The following is a 27,989-nucleotide window of genomic DNA, read 5'->3' on the forward strand; positions in this document are numbered from 1 at the left end:
GGCTCCCTGCTTCTGCTTCTCCCTCTGACCCTCCCCCATCTCATGCTCTCTGTATCTCATTCTCTCTCTCAAATAAATAAATAAAATCTTTAAAAAAAAAAAACAAAAAAAAACACACCAGGCTGTAATGTGGAGATGGGGAGAGAACCAAAGCAATACATTAAACTATGAAGTTTAGGGAAAGAATCAAGAGAAAAGTAAAAATGAACTGGAATAGAAGCCAATAAATGAATGAGTGAATAAATAAGTAAACGATGAAATAAAGTATACGTGCTCAATAAAAGTAAAAGCTAGGCATGGTTTGGCTAGGTAGGCAGAGAGAGCTTTTCATATTTTACTCACCTATGAATTGTTTGACTCTTTTCTTTTTTTTTTTTTTTTAAGATTTTATTTATTTATTTGACAGAGAGAGACATAGCGAGAGAGGGAACACAAGCAGGGGGAGTGGGAGAGGGAGAAGCAGGCTTCCTGCGGACCAGGGAGCCCGATGTGGGGCTCGATCCCAGGACGCTGGGATCACGACCTGAGCCGAAGGCAGACGCTTAACCGACTGAGCCACCCAGGCGCCCCTGTTTGACTCTTTTCTAATGAGAAAGCACTCATATATTAGATGTCATATTAAATGATACAAAATCATGTAAAAATACCTAAGAAATCCTAAGTAGGCTATAACTGCAAGAAATAAATGGCATTATTTATTCAAGTAGTGACTCAGAGATCAGTTATTTTTTACTCTCATTAAGACTGAAAAAGATGTTTTCAGGGCGCCTGGGTGGCTCAGTCAGTTGGGTGTCTGCCTTTGGCTCAGGTCATGATCCCAGGATCCTGGGATCGAGCCCCGCGTCGGGCTCCCTGCTCCACCTCAGGGAGCCTATTTCTCCCTCCCCCTCTGCTTGCTGCTTCCCCTGCTTGTGCCCGCTCTCTCTGTCAAATAAATGGATAAAATCTTAAAAAAAAAAAAAAAAAAAGACGGAAAAAGATGCTTTAGTAACTCAGATACCATCCGGTGTCTTCACTAACAGAAACGCTCTATTGGGTGAAAGAATCACTACATCTCTTACTTCTGGACCTGCATTTCATGGGCAGTTAGTGCTTGTTCAGCATCATTCCACATGAATCATTCATGCTCGTCACTGAACTCCTGTACAGCTGGCCTTGTGCTGTCTGGCCCTAATGCCATCAGTCAGGCTGTCCTTTGGTCTGAGCTGTCTAGCTGGGCATCTCTGGGTGCATTCAGGGCACCTTGCCCCCCAATGGCTCTGGGTCCCAGAGGGGCTAACTCAAGTGTCCCTGGAAAGGAAAAAGACCTTTCCCCCCTCGTATCAGGAACAGACAAAGCTATCTAAACCAAAGTTGCAAGCTGGTGGTCTCAGGCCAAATCTGGCCAGCCATATATTTTGTTTGATCTATAGAAAATAGTAATCAATGTAAAAAAAATTGGAGAAACCAAACACAAAGAAACCCAGATACCTGGCTTCTCTTAAAATTAGAAAGCTTGGCATCACTGGGCCCCTGTTTCCACACAATGACAGCCAAGCTGTATTGACAACACTGTTCCCTACACCCCCCACCACTCCCTGCCATGCCCTGATATCCAGGCCAAGGGCTCTTACCCGCTTGTCTCTCTCTATGTCACTTAAAATATTCAAATCAAAATAGAACAGGACTTCCAGGGAAGGTGGTGGAATAGGAGGATCCTAAGCCCATTTGTCCCACAGATACAAGTAGATAACACCTACATCAGTGTAAATAACCCAGAAAGTGACCTGAAGACTGGCAGAACAGACTCTCCACAGCTAAATGTAGAGAAGAGGCCACATTGAAGAAGGTAGGATGAGCACAGATGCAGTCAGGAGCTAAATGGACTTGTAGGACTGTCCACAGGAGGGACAGAGGGAGGGACATCACAGGTGTGGAGAGGGGAGAGAAACAGACCCTCACATGGGCACCCCAAGCAAGGGGAACCTGCATGAGGAAGACAAATTCCCATAACATTTGGCTTTGCAAACCAGAGGGGCTGAATCTCATGAGTTCTTATAATCAGTGAGGCTTAACACCTGGAACTTTAAAAACTCAGTGGCTTGGCTCTGGGAGATCCAAGAGGGTGAGAGGAAACAGAGTCCTTCTCCTTAGAGAGACAGCCCAACAAACAGCCCTGTGGAGATACAGTGCAGAAGCAGCAGTTTGAAAAATGCCTGGGGCATAAGGGAGGGACGTTTGTTTGCTAGTCTCATAGTGTATGCCAGAGGGGCAGGGATCTTTAGTAGACTTCTCCCGGAACAAAGGAGCCGGCCTGTGCCATTTCCCTCGCTTGTACCCCAGCCTAGGCACACAGACACCTGTGGGGACCAGCACAGCACCAACACTTTCTACCTGGCTTGCTAACAGTGTGCCTGCCCCCAAGTTCTCCGGCGGACACACCCCCTCCAATATGCCCTTGGCTGGAGCCCATCCAAAGTGGTGCCCTAAGCCTGGCAGTGTGCAGGCAGCTGCATCAGGGGCCAGTACCACTAAAAGTGACTCTTGCCCTGGGGAGAGGAGAAGATAACTACATATACCAGTCTAACTGTGGCTCCAGCTGTGGGCTGGGGGCAGATATCTGGTCTGACTGCAGGCCCCACCCACCAACAAAAGCTTCTCAGGGGACAACACAGGGAAAGCACCCTACAGTTTGGTGCTACTGGATCTCTAGCAGTATGCCCGGTCTAGCATATATGCCTGGTCTGACTCGACTCAGACTGGCCCATTAACAACACAGGGACTAAACACTGCCTTAAACAGGCCAAGAGAGCTGCTGCAGATGACTGGACTGACAGGAATACTGGCTCAGCTACAACAGCTGGGCACATGCAACACACATAGGAGACACCCCTGAGGTTCTGGAAAACGGAACATTGACCGCAGGCCACCATAGGACCTCTTCTTCACAAGGCCACTAGTTTCAAGACCAGGAGATGGAGCTGACTTTCCTAACACATAGAAGGAGACACAGAGAGTTAGACAAAATGAGGAGACAGAAGAAGATGTCCCAAATGAAAGAATGGGACCTAAAGTAATATACCTGATAGAGAATTTAAAATCCTAAAAATATTTACTGGACTTAAGAGTGGAAGACTTCAGTGAGACTCAAAAAAGAGACAGAAAACATAAAAGTGAACTAATCAGACAGGAAGAATGCAATAACTTAAATGAAAAATACACTAAAAGGAATGAATAGTAGGCTAGAGGAAGGAGAACAGATCAGTGACCTGGATGTCAGAGTAATGGAAAGCAATCAAGTTGAACAGGAGAGAGAAAAAATAGTAATAAAAAATGAAAATAGGGGCACCAGGGAGGCTAAGTCGGTTAAGCCGATGACTCTTGATTTCAGCTCAGGTCATGATCTCAGGGTCCTGGGATCGAGACCCACATCAGGCTCCATGCCTAGTCTTTTTTTTTTTTTTTTTTTTAAGATTTTATTTATTTATTTGACAGAGATAGCGAGAGCAGGAACACAAGCAGGGGGAGTGGGAGAGGTAGAAGCAGGCTTCCCGCGAGCAGGGAGCCTGACGCGGGGCTCGATTCCAGGACCCTGGGATCATGACCTGAGCCGAAGGCAGACGCTTAACGACTGAGCCACCCAGGCGCCCCTCCATGCCTAGTCTTAAGGAGGCTTAAGATCCTCTCTCCCCCCTCCCTCTGCCCCTCTCCACCCCCATTCGTGTGCACTCTCCCTTTAAAAAAAAAAAAAAGGAAAAAGAAAAAGAAAATGAAAATAGATTAAGGGAACTCAGTGACACCATCAAGCATAATAACATTTGTATTATAGGGATCCCAGAACAAGAGAGAGAAAATTTATTTGAAGAAATAATAGCTGAACACTTCTCGAGTCTGGGGAAGGAAACAGACATCCAGATCCAGGAGGCACAGAGAGCACCCAACAAAATCAACTCAGTGAGGTTCACAACAAGACATACAGTAATTAAAATAGCAAAAAGTAGTGATAAAGAGAGAATTTTAAAAGCAACAAGAGAAAATAGTCATATACAAGGGAAAACGCAAAAGGCTTTCAGTGGATTTCTCAGTAGAGACTTTAGTAGGGCTGGGAGTGGCAGGATATATTCAAAGTGCTCAACACAAAACAAAACAAAATCTGCAACCAAGAACACTCTATCCAGCAAGGCTACCATTCATAATAGAAGGAGAGATAAAGAGTTTCCTAAACAAAAGTTAAAGAAATTCATGACCACTAAGCCAGCCTTACGAAAAATGTTAAAGGGGACTCTTTGAGTGGAAAAGAAAGACCATAAGTAGGAGTCAGAAAAGTAGGAGCCACAAAAGCAGTAAAATTAAGTATATCTATAAAAATCAGTCAAGGGATTCACAAAATAAGAGAATGTAAAGTACACCATGTACCTAAAATGCTGGGGGGAGGAGAGGAGTAAAGAATGGGTTCAAACTTAAGCTGCCATCAACTTAATGATATAGACTGCTGTATGCATAAGATGTTACATACAAACCTAATGGTAACCACAAATTAAAAACCAGTAATAGATATGCAAAAAATGAAGAGAAAGGAATCCAAGTATATCACCAAAGAAAGCCTGCAAACAGTGAGAAAAGAGCAAGAGAAGAAAGGAACAGAGAACTACAAAAACAACCATAAAACTGGGGCGCCTGGGTGGCTCAGTAGGTTGAGCGGCTGACTCTTGAGTTCGGCTCAGGTCATGGTCTCAGGGTCCTGGGAGCAAGCTCCGCATCCAGCTCCCCAAAAAGTGGGGAGTCTGCTTGTCTCCCTCTCCCTCTGCCCTTCCCCCTGCTTGCTCTCTCCCTATTAAATAAATCTTTTTTTAAAAACGAACAGCTTCTGCACAGCAAAGGAAACAATCAGCAAAACGAAAAGAGAATGTACTGAAAGGGAGAAGATATCTGCAAGGGTTAGTATCCAAAATATAAAGAACAGGGGCGCCTGGGTGGCTCAGTTGTTAAGTGTCTGCCTTCGGCTCAGGTCATGATCTCAGGGTCCTGGGATTGAACCCTGCGTTGGGACTCCCCGCTCCGCGGGAAGCCTGCTTCTCCCTCTCCCACTCCCCCTGCTTGTGTTCCCTCTCGCTGTCTCTCTCTCTCTGTCAAAATAAATAAATAAAACACTAAAAACAAAAAAAAACAAAATGTAAAGAACTTACACAACACCAAAAAAACCCCAAATGATCCAATTAAAAAATGGGCAGAAGACATGGACAGACATTTCTCCAAAGAAGACTTCCAGATGGCCGACAGGCACATGAAAAGATGCTCAACATCACTCATCATCAGGGAAAGGTAAATCAAAACCACAATGAGATATCACCTCATACCTGTCAGAATGGCTAATATAAAAAACACAAGAAACAACAGGTGTTGGCGAGGATGTGGAGAAAAAGGAACCCTCGTGCACTAGGGAACACAAACTGGTACAACCAGGATGGAGGTTCCTCAAAAAACTAAAAATAGAATTACGATATGATCCAGTAATTCCACTATTGGGTATTTACCCAAAGAATATGAAAACACTCACTCAAAAAGATACGTGCACCCCCATGTTTATTACAGCATTATTTATAATAGCCAAATTATGGAGGCAGCCCAAGTGTCCAATGACAGATGGCTAAAGATGTTATGGCATACATATATACAATGGAATATTATTCAGCCATAAAAAGAATGAAATCCTGTCATTTGCAACAATATGGATGGAGCTAGAGAGTATTACGCTAAGTAAAATAAGTCAGCGAAAGACAAATACCATATGATTTCACTCATATGTGGAATTTAAGAAACAAAACAAAGAAGAAAAAAAAAGAGAAACAAACCAAGAAGCTGACTCTTAACTATAGAGAAAAACAGCTGGTCACCAGAAGGGGGTAAGTGGGGGGCACAGGTGATGGGGATTAAGAGTACATTTATCATGCTGAGCGCTGAGTCATGTACAGAATTGTTGAATCACCATATTGTACACCTGAAGCTGTTTTTACACTGCATTTAGCAATACTGGAATTAAAATAAAGTACAGCAGGAACAATGATGACCCCAGCACAACACGAGCCAGCCAACGAGACACATCTGTGAGCTGAAGCTGGCCCTCGCAGTCCGGGGTCCAGGACCTCCCCACTGGCCACACCTACTTCTATTCCTCACTGTATTTCTACTCTTATCTTGAAATCCAGCTTAATTTTTTCAAGTCATAACTAATAAATCCTCTCCTACATGCCCCTATTTTCTCTGAATTGTTTTTTTTCCAGTTTGAAACATATTTTGTTTTTTTTTTATTGTTATGTTAGTCACCATACAGTACATATTTTGAATGTGAGTAAAGTGAGAAAAATCAAATATGAAGCATTCATATTCATTTTCTTTTTTTAAAAATTTTTTAAAAAGATTTTATTTATTTATTTGACAGAGAGAGACACAGTGAGAGAGGGAACACAAGCAGGGGCAGTGGGAGAGGGAGAAGCAGGCTTCCCATGGAGTGGGGAGCCCAATGCGGGGCTCGATCCCAGGACCCTGGGATCACGACCTGAGCCGAAGGCAGTAGGTTAAGCATCTGCTTTCAGCTCAAGTTATGATCCCAGAGTCCTGGGATCGAGCCCCACATCAGGCTCCCTGCTAAGTGGGGAGCCTGCTTCTCCCTCTCTGTCTGCCCCTCCCCACCCCGCTTGTGCTCTCTCTCTCGCACATGCACCCACTCTTTCTCTCTGTCAAGTAAATAAATACAATCTTTAAAAAGAGAAAGAAAGAAAATATTTCTAAAATATATTTGGACTTTTGTGTCTTCTTAAAACATAATTTAGTCTTTCCTTGATACTAATGGTCAATTTCTGGATAGAAATTGATCTGTAATAGAGGAGATGCCATCAGGAGCTATTATGGTTTTGTGTCTTTCATTTATTATTTTAACTAATATCCTCTGTCATCTGAGTTTCTGGAAGGACAGGATATGGTTTTGAAGACAAGGGCGGTGCTTTCTCCCATCCCTTTCTGGCTTTTGTAAACCTCTTGGATTTTTGTTGTTGTTTTATTTTGTTTTTTACTTTACAGTTATCGTAATTTTGTATGATGAAGAAGAGATTTTAACTTTGAACTTTAAAATTCCTTTCTTTTATAGTCCCCAGATCTAACCCACAAAGTCCAAATTATCTCCAAAACTTCCCTTCCATATGAGGTAAACTGAAATCTTTAGGCCTTCTGATTCAGAATCACTGAGAATTCTTATGTTAAAAACTATGCTATCTCCTATATACAAATTCTATTAGCTTAAAAATGAGATTTAAAATACGTATTTCAAACAAATATCCTAAGTGATTCTTATGCATATCAAATTTTGAGATCCACAGCTCTTTTCTTAAAACTGTGGTTCTCAAACATTCCTGCAAAATACAGTCATGTATTTTGGTGCTTAAAACAACAAGAACAACAACAAAAAACACCATGCCTGAACCCAAACCCAGGATCAGAATCTGAGCCTCTGGAAGGTAGGACCTGTGCATTTGTGTTTGCTTTATTTAGTTAGCTTTTACTTTTTACGTTGTGTTTACTGTAGATTTCGTATGCTATGTGTATGAAACAACAGAGAGAGATACCATGTACCCTTCACCCAGTTTCCCCCATGGTAACACCCTGCATAATTAAAGCACAATAGCACAATCGCAAAATTAACATCAATACAATCCTACCAAGCTTTTTCAACTAGGTCTCCTTTTAAACTTTTTCTTTCTTTGCTGATGCTTAGCTCTATTGAAGCAGAGTATCTCCTTAATGTGATAGCTTAAAAAAAAAAAACTTATTTTGAAAAAAAGGTAAAACCCACAGAAAACATATCAGAGTAATGTAATGGAAGGGTATAATGAATACCCAAAAACCCTGCACCTACATTCATCGGTTCTTCACCAATTCTCGGAAGACCTGAGAACAAAGACCTTCTCTTACATAAACACAATATAATCATCAAATTCAGGAAATTTAACATCGATACAATATTGTTATCTAACATAGTGAATTTTCAAATTTGTTAATTTCCCCAAACCATCCTTACACTTAGGGCAATTACCACCCCTCTGCCCCCCGCAAGGATCTCATGTGGCCTAAAACTGTGGTATCTTGTTAGCCTCTTTTATCTGGAATAGCCTTTTTCATACCACTGATAGTTCTGAAGACCCCAGGCCAGCTGTTTTGCAGACAGTCGCTCAATTTGGCTTTGTCTGGTTGTTTCCTCATTGGATTTCATTTTTCCCAATTTCCCAAATTTTTCATCAATGTCCCCAGCTCTGGGTTCACTGCGGAGAGGTCTTTTGGATCCTAAGCAAAACTGATAGATGGCCACCTCTCAGCACCTTGCTTCCAGGCATTATCAATCACATTCACAACAGACTGTGCCCCTACAGAGAACTGGGCGCTCTGGGGAGCAAAAGCAGCTCGGCACAATTCCCAGCCTATAATCGTTAACTGCAAGAAATAAGGAGTCATGGGGTCTGGGTTTCCAGTCTGGGTTTCTCTGAGGCCTGGGAGAGCCACATCCTTTCTCTACTTCTTAGTTTCCCCAAACTACAAAATGAGAATGAAAATACCTAGCACTTGGGCGCCTGGATGGCTCAGTCAGTTTAGCATCTGCCTTTGGCTCAGGTCATAATCCCAGGGTACTGGGATGGAGTCCCACATCGGGCTCCCTGCTCAGTGGGGAGTCTGCTTCTCCCTCTCCCTCTGCCCCTTCCCCCACTCGTGCTCTCTCACACTCTCTCTCTCTCAAATAAATAAATAAAATCTTAAAAAAAAAAAGAAAATACCTAGCATTTAACTCAAAGGGTTAATGCAGGAATGGATGTAACATACTCAACACAGTGCATAGCACTTAGTAAGTGCTCACTTAATATGAGCTTCTACTATGTTCAAAAAAAATAGCATCAAGTCAAATCTCATGTGTATTGTTTTAAATGTAGTGGGTGGGTCCAAGGTTTTTGTGAAAGCCAAATCCTGCTGTGTGACCTGCACCATCTTCCCAGGTGTAAATGAAGATGCTCTCGTGGGGCTCAACCTCCCGCCCAACTGCTTGGCTCTGGCAGAGACCCTGGCCCTTTGTGGGGTTATGAGGCTGAAATCCATCTTACCATCACATCCTGAATAGTTAAGAGGATCCTTTCTTTGTCTGTATTGCTTGCAGGGTCAGGGCATCCGTGGGCATCCAGAAGGGTGAAATGAAAATCACAGGGCGTGGTGTCGGCAGAAGACTTGGTACCCTAGGGGCAAGCAGAGAGAATGGGCGCAGGAAAAGCAACTTACGTCCCTGAAGATGTGCTGGGTCCCTCGTCCTCTCTGTTGGTCTCCAGGCCTCCCGTCTCCCTCCTCACCTCCTCCTCCTTCTCTGCTCCCGCTCCCAAAGTGGATCTGGTCAAACTCATCCCTGCCTCACCCACACCACTGCAGGCCCATAGAAAGTAAGCAGACTGGGATTTAAACTCGGGCCACCACCCACCTAAACACTGGCTCAGTGAGGACTGAGCGACAACTGGCGTGGAGGTATGGCCACCACATCTTGCTGAATAAAAAAGGTGGGGTTATCAAATAGGGTGGATGGTATATAATCCCATCTTTGGGAAAGTAACAATAAGAAATAAGGGAGGGGCACCTGGGTGGCTCTGTCAATTAAGCGTCTGACCCATGGTCTCGGCTTAGGTCATGATCTCAGGGTCGTGGGATCGAGCCCCGCATCCGACTCCATGCTCAGTGCTGAGTCTGCTTGAGATTCTCTCTCTCCCATCCCCTCTACCCCCTCCTCAAATAAATAAATACAATCTTAAAAAAAGTCAAGGAAAAAACAGTACTCACTGGGAAGTTATTTATAAGGTCATCTAAAACAGAAGTACCCAAGCAATGGGACGGCCCTAAAAACGATCCTTCATTTTTTAAGCCTCACCATTGAAATTACTGAAGGGGGACTGAAGGGATTTGCTGCGGGGCCCTGCTGGGGACCAGTGGGGCGGCCAGCGATGGCACAATAGAATCTCCACCATACCCACAGGTGGGTGAGCTGTCGTGGGCCTCGGCAGAGTCCACAGGGGGCAGAGCTGCTGGGGACACAGCTTGTGACAGGTGTTTAGTTGTTTCCACGTGTCAGCCAGTAACAATGACTTGAAAACACTGATTGTGGGCAAATAACCAGTTTACCCCAGTCCAGGTTCCACACAGTGGAGGGAAAGCTCAGAGCCAATAACTAAACTCGCGGACTACCACTCACTGGGAACGGGCCAGGACTGGAACATTCCAGATCCACCACCTCCTCTTGGATATAATCAACACATACATATAATGAATACAAGAAATCTGTATTATGAACGGATATACCCATCTATGATCTCTGGGGCAGTGGGATTATGAAAAGACTTTTATTTTCTTTGTTATCAGTTGAATTCTTTATATAGACTGTGCGTTATCAGGGGAAAAAAAAGACATCTTACTAATAGAAAAAAGTGTGCACTTTGTTTCATTCCTGATACATAAATGGAGCCCTGTTATGCACTGCAACACAAAGCCCAACGTGACTGAGACCTGGCTCTTTGGCAGAACTCTCTGGAAAGAGGCACCCTGTTTTCATCCGAGTTCCTGAGCTGCTCAAAACCCTACAGTGGCTTCCCCCCGACTCAGAACAGAATCCCTCGCCTTTACTATAGCCTCAAAGCCCTGGGCCATCTGAGCCTCGGCCTCACCTCTTTTCCTCACCCGCTTGCTCACCCAGCGCCCAAACACACTGGCGTCCCCCTGTCCTCCCGCCTCGGGGCCTCCGCACCTGCTGCTCCTGTGCCCGGCATGCTCTTCCCCACGTGCCTCACTCCCCGGCTTTCTCGGGAACTGCGCACGGAGCATCTCATCAATGAGAAGCCCCTGCCCGTCTTTCTCCAGCCCTTTGCCATTTCTCTGATAAGCCCCATTGCCTACTGTCTGTTTTATCCTCAGTGTATAGAACGGGGCCCGGGATCTGGAGCGGGGACCGTGGCCCACGCAGTGCACACACCTCACTCCCGGGGCGGCTGCTCCTCAGGTCCAGCTGCTGCTGTCATGTAAGAATGGGGCCCCGAATGTTCGGGTTCTTCAAGACAAGCCCCCAGTTCACATTTTGACACGGGATCTCCTGATCTTAAATGTCAGCTAGTAATTCTTTCAAAAGCCCCATGCACGTCAATGGGCTGGGGGCCAACAGAGCATGTCTGCGGCATGCGGGTCTGTGAACTCAGAGCCGCCAAGAAATTGAAGATCGCTAAGGGTATGGTTGAAGGCAGACAGGCTGGTGTGTTTCAACAGTGAAGGTCAGATGAAAAGTACACACGCAGGCACGCATTTCCTTTTGCTCCATTTCAGAGCTGCACTTGCAAACAGTGTGAGGTGGCTGAGTATATTTAGCCACATGCCTTCTTTTCCCCCTCTCTCTCGTTCAGATTGCATCTCTTACGGCTTCTGCCTTGGCCGAAAACTAGCGTCACCATTTTACTCTTTCACTTAGCAGGAAATAACTCCAAGGGAAAATTGACTGTGAAGCCTTACGGAGTGCCCCCTCAAGATGGGGAGGAAAAGGAAAGAAAGAAATACAATCAAGCACTCACGGTGGAGAAAATGAAGTGTTGGCAGGGCAGGGCGATGAGGATTCAGAGCACGCGTGCACACGGGAATGCTAATGGAAGCTTTCATAGCTCGTGAGGGGCAGGTTGTCTGGTGCTGCAGGGAGCTGGGGAGCTTGCCAAGGAAGGACTATATGTTCATTTAACGGGGGCGGGGGTACCAAATGGCCAAAGGAGACGAGGGAACTACCCCACTTCCTGCATGAAGGATGTGCACACGTTCTCTGACAGGGGGCGTGGCTGGGACTGTAACAGACTGAACTTGGCCGCAGACCAGCCTCCCAAACGAAGGGAGACTGACGGCTATTTGCACAGACATGTGCTCAGATCCTGAGCAGGGACCATTCTGTTGATTCAGAAGCGTGTGTGTGTGTGTGTGTGTGTGTGTGTGTGTGTGTTGTGTGGGAGGTGGGTGTTAAAGGCAATAAAGTCCACACTACAATTTTGCCTATTGTAAAATCCCATTTCTAGGGACTGGGTAGGAAACAAGGTCATTGGGTTATTCTATAAAAACAAAAGGGCTTTCTTTTTTTTTTTTTTTTTCTTCCAGGAAGACAGAATTTCCAATTTACTTTCAGACTTTTGTAGCCAGGATGTGAACCAAAGTGACCCTTTGCTCCTTACCTGTCCTTCTTTTATGTGCCAAGAAGGACATACAAACAGGCAACACCACAGAGGAATGTTTCCTGGTCACTGTTCGCACGGATTTTATGAGTCATGTGCATTTCTTAAAGGCAGGTTTTTGATACAGAAGCAAGACTTTGTTCTTTGATGGAGGCTGTTGCATCTGCAGCCTGGGCCCACAGCGGAACACACGCCTGGCGAATAGGGCAGGGGCTGGCTTAGGGGCCTGACTTTGTCCTGCTGCCTCCCGGTAATTTTGCTTCTACACAGCCATGGAGACGATCTATGCGCTCATTCTATGTATAAAAGCAATGCCCTTGGAATAAAATCCAACCACCCACGCTCACCCCTTGCCAGGCTCATTGTGTACCTCCTGGTCTGCCCCACTGCCCTTCCAACCTCACCTCATCCCACACTCCCTCTGGGGCTCACATTGGGCCTACAGTGTGCTCCTTCAACAAGTCCAGCCTCACGGCATCTGTGCATGCTGTTCCCTCTGCCTGCAATGCTCTTCCCATCAGGTTTCAGCTAAGTATCAGCTCTGCCCACCTCCCCTTCCCTCCTTGCTCCACACTCTCACCCAGGTTTTAGGACCCTGGCAAATGTCACTTCCTCTAGGAAGCCTTCCTGGATACCCTCTCTCCTGGGCCCACCACACCCTGCCCCACCCCTCAGCTCCCTCCTGTGGTAGAGGGATCCTATGCTGTTGCCTCTCTGGGGTCAGACACCAGCCTTACTGATACCTGGACTCCGGGGGCCCTAGCGGAGCATCTAGCCCGTGGTCTGGGCACTCACTAGAGTGTGGGAGATGAATGTCGGAGTAAAGAACTCAGGGGCATAAGGAAGGAAGGTCACAACGCACCCGAGAGCCACTGTAACACGAGCTGAGGCCCAGTCCTACCTGTGGACGGTCCCCAGAAGCACCCTGTGCCTTGGCGGTCTCATCTCCACATGCCTCAGAATCTTCAGAATAGTCCAGAGGAGGCTCGATGTGGAGCCGCGGGCCAGCTTCCGTTCTGATCTGCACCGATTTCTAGACAAAAGAAGGCTGTTTCAGACACAATGGAACGAGCATCTTGATTCCTCTGAGGGGTGAGCTTCTTAGGGGGCTGACCGCGAGGTGGCATGTCCCTGTCCCCCAGCAGTCACGCTACGAGGCACGCTGGCCCGGGATCGGCTCGGAAGGGCCAGCCCGACGGGTCCCGCCACCTCTGCTCAGAAGTCTTTACTGCTTCCTACTGCACAAAGCACGTTCAGTGGAATTTTTTTAAAGCAACTTTTTCGGTTGAAATACCTTAGCAGTAGAATGTTAGTGGGTGATGAACTTCCCCCAAATTGGCTTTGTGATCCAATGAGTTTAGGAGACCCTGGGGGTCCTTTTTTCCTCCCGACTTCTCAGAGCTGGGGCCAGGGGGGCATCAGCGAGGCACCACATTTAAGACGGGGCACGAATCCAAGAGCGAGGGCCTCCTTAAAGTTTCTGCTCTGGGCCTCGCTCTAGGGAGGCCCGGCTCCCGAGAGAAGGAAGAGGTCGGCCACGCCATGTGTACTGAATGCATTACCCCTCCGAGGGACAGAGATTTAGACCCTGCCTTTCTCCTCGTGTCCTGGGTTAGAACCCTCCACCCCTGTAAGACTCTGCGTCCCCACAAGCTTGGTGAACTTAGCGGTTATCTTGATGATGAAGGACATGATGCCGAACCTTACTGCCCTGCAGGCCTCTCCCTGGTTAGGACTGAACACCTTTCTCCACCACAGTCACGCCGCCCCCCGCCCCCATCAGCACTTTCACACTAGTGTTACTCCTAGTGCTTTAGATGCTCACTTAGTCCTATAGCAACCCGAGGGGGAAACCGAGGCACCAGGCTCCATGCCTCTGGCCCAAGATCACACAACTAGGAAGCCACAGAGCTTAGATCTGAACCCCAGCAGGATAGCTCCAGAGGCCTTGCTCTAAACCAGGGATGGGTCAACATATCCTGTAAAAAGAAAGTATTTTTGATTTTGCCAGCCATATGGTCTCCATCACAGTATTGAACCGTCCCATTGTAGCTCGAAAGCAGCCACAGATATTGCCTAAGTAAACGGGCATGGCTGGTTCCCCAAAACACTTTATTTACAAGAACAGGCTGTGGCCAGATCGGCCCATGAGCTGGAGTTTGCCCACCGACCCCGGTACTAAACTGCCCCACTGTACCGCCCCCAATGGGCATGTGAAGAAGAAATGTGCCCAGCCTCGGCTACGGTGGCCTTTGGGGAGAAGAGAGGGAAATTAAGGAATTTCCTGAGAATATCAAACACTCAAAAAAGTAGGCAGGGGCATGGCTATAGATCATTCGAGAAAAAGATCTTGGCAAGAGAGAGTGAAGAAAAAGAGAGGCTGGAAAAGGCAGGTGGGGAGCCCCCTGTCGGAGAACAGGGAGCAGGCAGAGGGGCAGAAGGAAGGTGCTCGGGACATTTTTCTTTCTTTTTTTTTTTTTCAAAGATTTTATTTATTTGACAGAGAGACACACAGCGAGAGAGGGAACACAAGCAGGGGGAGTGGGAGAGGGAGAAGCAGGCTTCCCGCCGAGCAGGGAGCCCGATGCTGGGCTCGATCCCAGGACCCTGAGATCATGATCCGAGCCGAAGGCAGACGCTTAACGACTGAGCCACCCAGGCGCCCCACATTTTTCCTTCCCTAGGGCCATCCGTCACTTGGCCATGCCCCCCATGCTCTGACTCCAAGTGTGGCCCCGCTGCCTCCCAGGCTGTGTCAGCTTGCTCTCAGAGCATTTTGGAGGGCGGCTGCAGGGTGTATGGAGGGGAAGCTGTACATGGAATAGGCCAGGAGACTCCTGAGAGTCTTCTTGCCTTGGGCCAGGATGAAGCTGTAAGGGCTTTGAAGTTCATCTCCAAGAAAGATTTTTCTATGTAACTCTGGGGAGGGCGGGCTCCCCCCTCCTCCTCAGGAACCATTTAATAGCGCCCAAATGCTGAAATGAGAGAGACAGACAGAGAGAAGGAGGAAGGGCCGGAAAGAGGGCGAGGGGGAGGGAGAGAGGAGGGGGAAGGGGCAGGGGCACGGAGGGAGGGGCACTGGGCATGGGGCACAGCCTGGCCCCTCCATAGTTCTCTGTTCCTTTAGCTAGAAAGGGAAGGCTTGGACTAGGACCTCACTACTGCACGTACAGCCGGTCCGTGCACCAGCAGCCTCGGCTTCTCCTGGGGAATTTGTGAGAAATGCTGAATTTCAAGCCCTGTCTTAGAGCTAGGAATCAGAATCTGCATTTTCACAAGAGCCCCGGTGACATACACGCACACTGAAGTTTGAGTAGCATGAGCCTAAGTTTTGTAGTGGGTGCTGCCGTTTCCACCCGTCCCGCATGCGCCCCCCTGTCTTTGGGCAAAAGCACCCTGATTTTTTGGGGGGAAATCCTCTCCCTCCCTCCCCACCCCCAATCCAAGTGTTCATGTGGAACTGAGTCCACAGGTGGCTGGAGCATATGACAGGCCCAGCCGAACTGAGCGCTAGATCCTGCGGGCCCAGAGTGACTAGATGACTGGTTTAGGGAAGCCAAAGAGATGCAATAGTAGGTTGACAGAATGTAGGTGGGAGCTGATGGTGGCCACCTTGGTACCACGCAGAGCAGCATGGGGAAAAGCAGAGTTGAGAGATGGGGAACGAGCCCGGCTACACTGTCTGAGCGCCTGGATCCAGCCATGCCTGAACTAGGAATTCCCACAGGCAAGTGAAAGAGCTGGCATTAATGCAGCTCTCCGGGTCTGATCTGAATGATAAATACGAGAAAGACCTCCAGGGTTCAAGGAGGAGAGCCCAGGTATGTCTCTCTCCACTGCTGCTTTCCCATCCTCCCCCTCCCCAGAAGTGTCCCTCGCCCTTCCTGGGAGTTTGGCACAACTGCTCGTCTTGCCCAAAGGTCAGGAGATGGGTTTGCAGTAGGCATGAGGGCACGTATAATCAACAAGTCCTTTCTGAATCCTGACTGCATACACGGTTCTGGAAGCATGTCAAGACAGCAAAAAATGTAACCACCAATGGCCTGGCCTCGGGGAGTTCACACAGCACACACAACAGAAGAACATGTTTAGGAAGCAACATTTGACAAAATTAACGTGGTCCAGAAAGAGTTTTAAATGCTGAGTGGGTGCTGGAGAGGGGAATAAATAGTCTTCCATCTGGCCTGCTCTCCTACCCCAGCCCCAGGGAGGTGCCTCTGCCACCACTGGAGGAGATGGGGAGCCGCCTCACCCACATGAAGACGCCCACCTCCCAATAGGAGCACGAGGCTGGCAGGTTCCAGCCCAGCCCCCAGGAGGCGCCCGCTCCCTGCCTCCCACCTTCACATGCTTGCAAGGATGATGCCCGAGCTCCTGGCTGGCTCCCCGCTTGGCACGCTGCTTTACCCGGAGTGGGTGTTTGTAAGTGGCTGCTCTCTCCTGCCCACTTGCAGCACCCAGACTGGATAGACCCCTGCAGTATCACCCACATACCAGGACAGGATTTAAAAGCCCTGATCCCCGAACACCCATGTTCCAGTTTGCCGGCCCACGGCCAGCTTTTGTCCTCAGCCACACTCAGCCCAAGGCCGTGCCCAGAGTTATCTGTGTGTATCTGCCGCCCCCTTAGCAAAGTGTTCTAAGAGATGTGTGTTCAAGCTACTGTAGACTAGAAAGATCAAGGCTAGGGGTTGCCCTGTATGGTTGTTCAGGTTGTGCAGTACGTAAGTAGCTCCCTCTAGAAGTAAGAGAGCTCTGAAGATCCTGACAGGCAGGTTTGGGGTGGGGAGTAAATCTACCTTATTTGATATGTTCTTCCCAGATTTGTCTGATCTCTTATAAATAATAGCGCTCAACACTCTGACAGTCTGCGTCATGCAAGGTTGCTGTAAAAGCCGATGCTTTATGGGTTGTGTCATTCATTGTCCTCAGGGCAGGGGTTTTCAAAACTCAGAAATAGGAACACAAAGGAAAGGGCTTCACATCTGCACTCGTGAACCTTCCTGGGGGTGCTTCAGCTGCCTGGCCCACAACAGGAAACCGGATACTGCAGTAGAGTGAAAGCAAAGCCTTTGCTTTAAATTGCAATGAACTTGCTTTCTGGGCCTTTAAGGAAAGCCCACCCCACAGTAAATTGCTCAAAGGCCAATCCCTTCACTACCAATTTAATGCTAAGAGCCGATGACGTTCATCAAATCTGACAGCATTTTGGTAAACGACGGCTCTGTTGATTAGGCCGCTGTCCACCCAAGTATTACAAGGCTGAGGAAGCCATAAATCTTAATCCACTGATAGCAGGAGAAAAATCTGAGGCTGAGAAGTGGTGGTGGATAAAGGACAGTACCAACAAGAGCCCATTTATCACCTCCAGCCCAGTCCACGGCGCAGGCAATAATAGCTCGGAAGCCAACATCGCGCCGCCATCCGCCTCCTTGGCTCTCCCACGATCGGAGAGTCCCAAGAAGGGTTTTCCAGGTCAGGCTCTGGGCCAGTATTTGGATGACTCTGTGACCTTCTGGAGCAGGGATCCTTGGGCCTGTGTGCCTGGGGCAGCCCCTTCTGTCAGGGGCATCTCTACCGGAAAGTGCTTCCGAGTTGCTGGACAAGACCCTAAGAAGGGAACTTATTCTACTGAAGAGGCAAAGGTATTGGTCCTGGTCACTGGGAAGGGGACATGTGACCCAGGGGAGTTTAGGGCAACACTCAGAAAAACTGGCAAGCTGGCCCGCTGAAGAGTGCAGGGAGGCCACGGCGAGGGAGCAGTGCTGGCCAGGGGTGGGCTGGGACTTCGGGGCTCCCTGGGCACTGTGACCTCTGTGTCCCCTGCTGACCTGGCCGTGGCCAGTACCAAAACACCAAGTGCCTCTGTGGCCCCCACCTGTCCCTCCTGCTGGGCACAGCCATACAGGAGCAGCCCCAGGACTGGGACCGGGAGGTGGGACCTCTCCTGATGGAGTGGCTTTTGAGAACTGGCCACCACTGGCCACTGGGGATTCTGCCGCCTTGACCACTGCCTACTCTGGCTGCCTCCAAGCACAGTGGAGCCCACCCAAAAAAGTGAGGTCGACACGGCCTTCCTTCCTATCCTATGCACCCCCAAACCTGTCCCTGGGTACTTTCTACCAGGGAGAAACTTCGTACTTAGCTCCACTTGTTGGGGTCAAAGGAAACCCAATCAGTCCCTCTTCCTCCTGGCAACAGTGCAATTGGTACATCGGGTCTATCTGTTGTCCTGGATGAGAAGCTGGGGTTCCAGGCCTTGCTCAGGGAACAGCTCCGGGGCAGGCAGGCTTTTCGCTTCTGGTCACAGCCTAGCAAGGCGGGAGCGGGCATCTGGTCCAGGCTGACCAACTGAGAGATTCAGATGGTCTCTCTCCTGGACAATTTCCACAAACGAATACTAAAAGACCGGGAAGATGACAGCCCGGGATGGGTCGAGGAAGCTGAGATGATCAGGGGGCTCTGGGGGCCAGGGACAGAGCTGTGAGGTGGAGGCTGGGGGACAAAGAGACACAGGCTGCATTAGGCTCATGGCAGGGATGGGGGGGGAGCCCTGCTTCAAAGTCTCCTGCCTGGTCCTCCTGCAGTCACTTGGCCCTATGGGCATCCTTTGGCATGCGGCCACCAGGGATCTTCCTGAAACGTGAGCCCAAACACGTAACTCTCCTATTGAAAACCCTCCAGAAGATTCCTCACATTTAAAATGAAATCCAAACTTCTTCCTGGGGGCTTCCAGGCACTGTGTGATCTGCCCCCTCTGACCTGTGACCCCTGACCCCGCACTCACCGTCTCCGTCCCTGCACACTGGCCACCCCAGGGTCCCTTCAGCCTGACCCGGCTTCCTGCCACCCCACCGTGCCCTCTGCTGGGAGACTCCCGCCAGACCTTTGTGGGGCTGGCTCTGCTCCTCCCCAGCTGTCAGGTCAGGCTCCACGGTCCTCGTTAACTGCCCTACCGGGCAGGTGCCACTGCTAACCCCACTTGCAGATGAGGAAGCAGCCACCAGACGCTGAGCCGCTTCTCCTGGCCGTGCTACTAGATAGTGGTGGAGCCCAGGCTTGGATCTGTGGCCGCTGGGTTCCTGAGTCGGTGCCCTCACTCATCTCTCTGGGCTCGTCTGTCCCCTGCCGCCAGGTGCCCCTCCCCAAAGCAGCGGACAGCCCCTGCTGACGAACCACACACCGAGCACGCACTCCCTCCTGGCAGCCCTGGGACATCTGACTGATGATGGACTCAAGGCTCAGACAGGTCCCACCGCCAGCTCCAGGACACACAGCTAGGAAGGAGCTTGTCTGACTCCAAAGCCCATTCCTGTCTTTCCAGGGGCCACAGGTTCAAAGGCCCCAGTGGGCCAGGCGGGAAATGGAGAAGTGGGAAGCCAGCAGGTGGGAGGGAGAGAGCAGCCCAAGCACAATGACAGGCTACAGCCGCCACTTGGCCTCGGCTTGGGGGCCCTAAAGGGAGTGGTGCGGACTGTGGCAAATGGGAGCACGTGTACCTGGCCTGACGGGGCCGCACTCTGCGAATGGCTGCCTCGTGGGGAGGCGAAGCCCAGCAGGACGGCCAGCTCTTTCCATTTTTCCAGGGAAGTCGGAATCGAGCGTTTTAAAAATACAGAAAAACTTTTGAATTTAAATGTTAGCGAGTGACTAAGTCTTTTTTAAACCTTGTGAGTCCAAAAAACATTCTCCGGGGGACAAGTTCAGCCCACAGGCCTCAAGCTGCTCACTTGGAAGTCCGGCAGGCCAGTCCTCCTTATGCTTGGACCGGTTGTCACATCTGCCTTGTGGGCGGGACAGTGCCCCCTACCCCCCGTCTTCACAGCTGGGGCTGCAAGGGCAGGAACCAAGCCTTATGTGATTGTTTGCTTCTAACCCCAGAGCCTCACACAGTGCCTGGCCTGGGGTAATAAATGCTTGCTAAATTAAAAATAAAGGATGAGGGGTGCCTGGGTGGCTCAGTCATTAAGCGTCTGCCTTCGGCTCAGGTCATGATTCCAGGGTCCTGGGATCGAGCCCCGCATCAGGCTCCCTGCTCTGTGGGAAGCCTGCTTCTCCCTCTCCCACTCCCCCTGCTGTGTTCCCTCTCTTGCTGTGTCTCTCTCTGTCAAATAAATAAAAATAAAATCTTTAAAATAAATAAATAAATAAAGGATAATTTCTTTTGGGACATGGCTTCTAGTCCTCTCACTACTACTGAATGCTCCCTGGTTTATCCATATCGAGAGGGGGTGGTCCCCAAAACACGGCATGTGGGTGGAGCAGAGTCCGTGCAGTAGTTGGGGGGGGGCTGACCCCCCAGAACCCCTTCTACTTTATTCCTAGGATGACTTTGTGTTCAGTAGAGGCCAGAAAGCCAGTCTGTGTTTCCCAGATGCCCTTTCTGTGGACGTTCTGGAAGTGAGCTAGCTACAGCCCATCAGATGCCCTCCTACAAGCAGGGAGAGCAGAAGTGAGGTGGAAAGAAGGGGACCCACGGTGGCCGATTCTGTGCTGGGCACAGTGGCCGAGGCGATGGGTTTTCAAGCGTCCCAGCCCAGCCGCACAGGTTATGGGCAGTGCTGCTCTCGCAGGCACGATGTCATCGGAGGCCAAGGGTTGTGGCGGTGGTCACCTGCTTCCTGGATGGTCCCTGATGCTGACCCTCCACCCTCCCCACCCTGTCCTAGGTAGCAGATTTCCTGGCAGGCTGGGTGCCATTCCTGGAGGCCCCCAGCTCAGGACCCCTCCTCTTTTGCCACCCGGAGATCTTGCAAGCACCCACTTCCCTGCGCTCCGTTCATCTCTGATTAAAACAGCCTGAGTGGTCTCTACTGTAGGCACTGACTGACCCCTGACTGATACAGTGCAGAAGGACAATTACAGCCTTCATGGCATCAGGAAGCCAGGAAATTAGCCATGATTAGGCCCTGTGAAGTGTGGGACCACAGGGAGAGGCTGGGGAGGGATGCTAATTAATCTTAGGCCAAGTCTTTTAAATTGCACAGGCTCTGGGGCCAGCTGTGAAGTCACAGTCTAAGATGTAAATATGGCTCCTGATAATAGAAGGCACTCGAAACAACTAGGAGGGTCTGAAGTGGGAAGTGGAGAAAGGCCTCCTTAATGAGAAATTAACATTCATTGCTGGGGACAAAAGGAGCCCTCTAGGCTGTGTGCCCTGTAGGCCTTGCTCACCTGCACTAAGATAAGGCTGTGGGAGTCAGCTAGCTGGCCAGGAACACTTCATCACAGACCCACAAAGGTAGGGAAGACCAATGGGTTTGGGGGTCACAGGTCCAGGGTTCAAACCTCCCTAGTAGCTCTGTGACTCTGAGAAAGTCAGCTTATCTCTCTGGGCCTCAGTTTCATCAAAGGTACAATGAGGACAGTAATAGACCTACAGGGTTATTGCAAAGACGGCCAATAAAGCTTGCAGAAATATTTCCTACAGACCCACACATATGGCACAGGGCAAAAAATCAATCCAAATCTGGGTGACCACAGGATTAAAAAGGATTACACACCATTGCTTAAGCCTCATTTCAGACCAAGTGAGTCAGAATCTCTGGGGATGGGGCTCCCCAGGTGATGTGAATGCGCTGTGGGGGTTGAGACCCACTGATCCCAGGCAAGATGTGAGTAGCCGCAAGGTAAGGACTACACGGGCAAGAATACGGCACTTGGAACAAAGATCTGGGCTTGAGTCCTGCTGCTGTCACTTCTTAGTGGTTGGCCTCGGAGAGCTCACTTGGCTTTTCTGAGCACTCATCGCCTTGGCTCCTTTAAAACAGGAAGAAATTTGGAACTTGCCCTACAGGTGTGCTGTGAGGACAGAGGAGAGGAGTCACGTGGGAACTCAGCCCGCATCTCGTACCTGGTTGGCACTCAAAACCACAAGCTGCTGAAGCACCCTGAAGTGGCATCTCAGGTCTGTGGGGCGGGGGCTTGGTCTCATTCACCCACTGCATCCCTGGCATCGAAGAACGTGCCTGGCACATAGTAGGTGCTCAGTAAAAGACAGCTGTATAAATGAGCCATCACCACGGGGCTGTGAGTCTGCGCTGGGGTGGCCCCATCCCCCATCTGGAGGGGAGGATCATGCCACACAGAGGGGGCGGGAGGTCCCCAGACTCCTCTACCTTCCAGGGGCCAACACTACATGCAGAGAGGACACCAGTGCAGTGCCCAGCCAGACCCACCACGGCCCACAGGGATTCCCAGTGCTCAGATTATGTTTCTGTTTCCATAAGAACCCTGCTCCTTGTTCTGAAGCACGAGCTAGTGCCGTGTGTCTCTATACTGCCCAGGGTTTCCAGACCTGGTGCCATCCTCGGCGCTGGACTTTGCTGGGGGCTGTCCGTGAACTCCGTCTTAAAGCTTCCTCTGCTTCTCGCAACAGGGTTCTCCGTCCATAATCTGCACCAGGGGTGAGGGAAAGAGACTCAGCGAGGCAGCTGTGACAAGTTCACACCCAAGGAAGATGCGTGACTTCCATCTAAAATGCACACCCCGTGCCCAAAGTCTCGTATGCAAAGCGAGTCCTGTTTGTAGCAGCGGGGCATTAGAAAACAGGCCAAATGCCCAGGAGAAAGGGAAGGGGGAGGAGTAAGTCACAGCTGAACCGGCAGGTCCATATACAAAAGGAACCGTCTCTGAGATAGGGAAGCAGGGTACACACCGTGTGCAGTACAGGCCATCATTTGTGTAGAAGAAGACAGAAGGGAGGGTTATTTGTGGAATGAGTTAAGGTACTGCTGGGGGCCCAAGTACAGAGACTCCTGCTAACTGCACCTCCTTGAAACCTGTACCAGGAAAGGCCTGCTTGTCCCAACTAGCAGCAGGTTGGCCCGACTCCTCCTCCCCGAGAGCTAAGAGAATCATCCCACTTCCCTCGTTGCCCTGGAGGGCTAGGAAGCTCATGCTAAACTCTAAGCTGGACAGCAGTGACTCTCCTAGGTGAAGGTTTGGGGACATCACTTTCTCCTTTTATCTCCTCGTTGTTTTGACTTTTGCTGTCTATTACGGCTTGGGATATTCCCCATACCTAGAAGGCAATGAATGAGAACAACACGAATCAAGATTATTGTGTGATGGGCATTTTACATTTCTTATGTCATTTAACCTTCCTGGCAAGCCGGCAAGGTGGGCTTAATTATTCCCATCTCATAGAAGCGGAGACTGAGGGTCAGAGAGGACCCGACTGCCAGAGGTCTCAAAGCTAGAGAGCTAGAAAGCCTCATTCCAAATGCTCTTCCCGCCACTCGGTAGCAGGCCGGGTCCTCAGACAAAGCAGCCTGCCTTCAAGGGCACTCTGGTGCCCTAGGGATGGGTGCCCTTGTCAGTCCCATTTGACAGATGAGGAAACAAAGGCCCGGAGAGACAAAGTAACATGGCCAAATTGGGACCCAACCCCGTGTGCTCAGCCATTTCATTCACTTCCCCGCCAGGTCATTTTTGGAGCCAGCCGCTGGGGGGGGTGCTCCTATTCCAACTTCACAGACTCTCTGAGCTTTTAGTACAGGACACATGGGACCGGTTTAAAGTCTGTGAAGTATGGATTAACTACATTCAGACATGAACTGTGGAGTCAAATATCACACGGGGTTGGGTACTAAAGTGAAGACAGATCCAGTGAAAATCGGGTATAATTTAAATTATTCTAGACATTTCCTTCAATTACTGGCACCGTGAAATGGAAAAGCCAGGAATTTACTGCTCTGGCCACCTTTGCCCTGGGGTAATGGAGGCCAAGGCTAAGTTTTATTTATTTATTTATTTATTATTTTTTTATTTTTTTATTTTTTGTTTTTTAAAAGATTTTATTTATTTATTCATGAGAGACAGAGAGAGAGAGAGAGAGAGAGAGAGGCAGAGGGAGAAGCAGGCTCCCAAGGAGAAGGGAGCCCGATGTGGGACTCGATCCCAGGACTCTGGGATCATGACCTGAGCCGAAGGCAGACGCTTAACCATCTGAGCCACCCAGGCGCCCCAAGGCTAAGTTTTAAAAGGAATAAAAAGGGATTTCTCTCTCTTTCTCACACTCCTGCTCCCTCTTTTTTTTTTTTAAAGAGAGAAAGAAAGAAAGCGCACGTGCATGCCAGCAGGGGAGGGGCAGAAGGAGAGAATCTCAAGCAGTCTCCTCATCCAGTGCAGAGCCCAACACAGGGCTCAGTCTCACGACCCTGAGACCATGACCTGAGCTGAAATCCCGAGTCGGCTGCTTAACGCACTGAGCCACCCAGGTGCCCCCTGCTCTCTTTCTGGCAAAGTGGGTAGAGTTAACTTGAACAGGTTAACTAGTTATTTGCTGGTAAGTTTCAGGGCATGGGACGTAGCTCCACTGCGCCCAGGTGACCCATGCTCACCGTGTGTCCCCTCAGCGTGTGAAGCACTCCTGGTGAAGTCGGAGTGGACAGCTTTCCGGGGGGACGTCTTCAGCTCTGAATTGGCCCCGTTGACATAGACAGAGAAGCCCTGCTCCAAGTGCTCCAGTCTCAGTTGCATGGGGTCCTTGGTTTTCAGATGCTTTAATACCCTGGAAGAGAAACAATCACTTGCTCCTTGTTATGTGAGCCTGGGCCGCCGCCCAGGCCCACATGGGGAGAGAACTGCACCTCTGACGGGCAAAGCGTCTCTAATCGGAGGCCGGGTGGCGGGTGCCCAGCTGTTCATCGACAAACAGCCTCTAAGAGGCCCATTACACACACAGAGAAGCAGCAAGGGGGAGACTGTTTCGGGCCCTGCAGGGGTGTTTCTGCTTTCGTTCTGAGGCTCAAACGCACATTAGCAACAACGCAGGCGCACATCATTCCTCGCTCCACGGTGGCCGAAGACAGAAAGCAGGCATGTGTGAGCGCAATCACCACACAGCCTGGGCCTCCTGGGATGACCCCAACTTCATGCATCTCCACCTCGTGTGGATAATGGCACCTTCTCCAGGGCATAACAAAACATGGGTCTAAGGGTCTTAGGTTCTAAGCCTTTGCAAGACAGTTCAGAGAACATCTACAAATCAGAAAACATCCTTCGTCCGACCAGGCAGACTGACTTTTTGCTTCAGTAAATAAATGTGTTCTCAAAAGCTCACCCCTGATATCTCAAATGTCAACAGTTTATATTCTGATGCAGTGAAAGCATATATCAAAGCAGGCTTTAATTCAAGATTAATGATATGATTATCACCTTTTGGCTAAAAGGGTCTTGCCGTGAACATGGCTGGACCTCTAGTTCAAGTTTTCTCGAAAACCCAACTTCACACCTCAGGCTCGATCCTTTCCCAACTCCTGATATTGTCAGTACCATAAACAGCGTGCAGCATCCTCACCAGCCCCAAGAGAGCCACTCCCATCGGACGCCAAATCCCTGTGTCTCTACAACCACCTCTCTGCACCCCGCATCAACTAGCTTTATTTCCGCACAAGAAGAAACACAGACAACCAACCCGCGTGGCAACCAGGGTGCATCCCCTTTAAATAAGTTCCTGTCAAACTAGCAAAATGCAAATTTTAAAAAATAATAGAAACAGTAATCACATCAAGGGTGTGTACGAGGTGCCAGACTCTGTTCTTCCTGCGGTACAGGTACGGTAGTTGGTTCTTGTTATTCGCAGTAGTTTTATTTTATGAAGTCACCACAAACATGGAGTTAGTGAATACTGAAACTTTGTTCCCAGGGGAAAATACTGGATTTGGTTCCTGTGAGCCTCTCATAACATTTTCACCAAATGATCAATACAGAACCCTGCTGTGTGTGTGTTTCTTTTTAAAGGCACCTAATTTGATACAGAGTTGAGACACTGACATGGAACTCACACACCAGCACTCTGTAACTCAGGCCTGAGGGAAGCTCATCTAACACATGTTTTTTCTCCCTTAAGAGACATCATAGCCTTCCTACATTTAGGAACACTAGACAGCACTTCAGCACCATGCCTGGTGGCCAGTTTAAACAGCAAAATCACCAGCAAAAAGCATAAAAATGTGGAAGACATGGCACTCAGTATACTTATGGGGTAAGAGCTAAAATAAGAAGGTGGAGTATTCCCTTGTTCTACCACAGCTGGGAATATGTGTATTGGGCAACCAAAATTTTTGCCACTCTGCACTTGTCTTTAAATGACCACAAAAGCACTGCAAATATTTAAAATTTACGAATAAATTTTCGTGAGTAGGTGAATTCATATTTAGGGAACCCGTGAATAATAAGGATTGACTATATTAAGACATTAATCTTCCCCAACAACCCTATGGGGTAATTACTTTTATTATCCCCATGTAATAGATAAGGAGAGTGAGACACAGAGAGGGTAAGTAACTGGCCCAAGGCCACACAGCTGGTATGGTGGTAGGGCTAGGGTGCAAACTTAAGCAATCTGGCTCGAGAGTCTTCACCACAACAAAGACAATCTCTACAGCTAAGCGAGAGGACATTGAACCTGGCCAACTTAGACATTGCTGGTAACTCACAGAACCTTTTCAGAAGTAATATGAAAATAGAGAAAACGCCATATGCTTGGTCTTCCCCTTAGTGAGCCCATTCTGGCAAATCACTCTTGACCAGGAACAACAGGTCAGTGTTCGGTCATAACAAAACCCTGAAAGCAACCCAAAAGTCCAACCCCAGGGAATGGAACCTGGGATCCCACGCAGCTGAGATCATTATGAAGAGTCTGTCCAAACGTGAGGAATTGCTTGTGATCGGGGAGGGGGGCGGGGAGCAGAATAACAAAGGGATGTGTGTGGTTAAGTGCAAAGTTGGAAAAAGGTGTGTTTGTGGACGCGGCGTGGAAGGTGATACATGTGAAAATCCAATCATGTTGAGGAAGGAGGGTGGCATTTCGGGTGATCTCTTTGTTTGGTTTTTAAATGTTTCTTTAGCTGTTGCTACATCCATCTTTTCAACAATCATGGCAGGAACATTTATTATAGACTTATCTCCTGCCGGCCTTGGAAGCCTGGGAGTTGATTGCTGGGCGGGCAACAGCATAAAACAGAAGGAAAACACAAGTCACCAAGAGACGCTTTCCAAACACAGCCATCCTTGTACTCTCTGGAGCCAACTGCCAAGGGCTGCAGTGCGCAGCAGCGGGCCCTGGGGAGAGAGCGCAGGGAGCCCGGGCCCTGGGAGGGGCCCAGAGAGTGGAAAGTCTGACCGCCCAGCCACAGGGTGCCTGCCTCTACCTCCCTCCGGAGGCCGCCCTGTCTCCTGACGCTGCCTGGGTGCTGACGGTGATGTCCCGCTCGCTACGCGGGATCTGGGGCTGGTACTCCGTGTGTGCTTCTCTTTAAGCAGAATGATTGATGAAAATGTGGATTTATGAAACTGATAAATGAGGAGATAATCATCCAGACTGTGAAAGGGATCGCTGAAGGAACTCCCCGGCTGCAGATGAGCCGACAGTGATACGCACTATGCACGTGGCATCAAAGAAAAGTGGTGTCTTTTTTTTTTTTTTAATTGATAGCCTGCTTTGCATAAAAAGCGGGTCCTCGGTGTAGGGGATTCAGAAAACTCAGACACGGTCCCTGCCCTGTGGAAGATGGAGCCCCTGCCTACCTGCTGCCCCATCATACCCCTAGTCTGGGTTTTCCTGGCTTCAGAGCAGGGGGCTCATGCCTCACACTATGGGAGACTCTCCGTGTGTCTGTCTATTCTCCCTTCCTACCGCGGGCATCAGACCCCTGGATATGGGGTCTGTGCTGAGTGTGAGGAATGCTCTCCATACCTATTTCTGGAACAAGTGGCTCTAAGGCACTTCAGGTCTAG

The 27,989-nt window shown here is 49.3% G+C and overlaps 1 protein-coding gene across 3 annotated transcripts in view; it reads right to left on the reverse strand.

Annotated features, from left to right (window-relative positions):
• Positions 1–27,989, reverse strand: part of KATNIP (katanin interacting protein) — a 179,141-nt gene that overhangs the window by 99,382 nt on the left and 51,770 nt on the right. For all 3 annotated transcript variants that reach the window (XM_036066228.2, XM_036066239.2, XM_036066218.2), the window contains 4 exons: positions 24,590–24,759; positions 22,543–22,640; positions 13,147–13,278; positions 9,120–9,248 (listed from right to left, as the gene is read on the reverse strand). In XM_036066228.2, coding sequence (XP_035922121.2) covers positions 9,120–9,248; positions 13,147–13,278; positions 22,543–22,640; positions 24,590–24,759 — 529 coding nt within the window. The remainder of the gene's footprint in view (positions 1–9,119; positions 9,249–13,146; positions 13,279–22,542; positions 22,641–24,589; positions 24,760–27,989) is intronic.

The sequence above is a fragment of the Halichoerus grypus genome, chromosome 6 (assembly GCF_964656455.1).
Source record: "Halichoerus grypus chromosome 6, mHalGry1.hap1.1, whole genome shotgun sequence".
In the NCBI taxonomy this organism is placed as follows: domain Eukaryota; kingdom Metazoa; phylum Chordata; class Mammalia; order Carnivora; family Phocidae; genus Halichoerus; species Halichoerus grypus.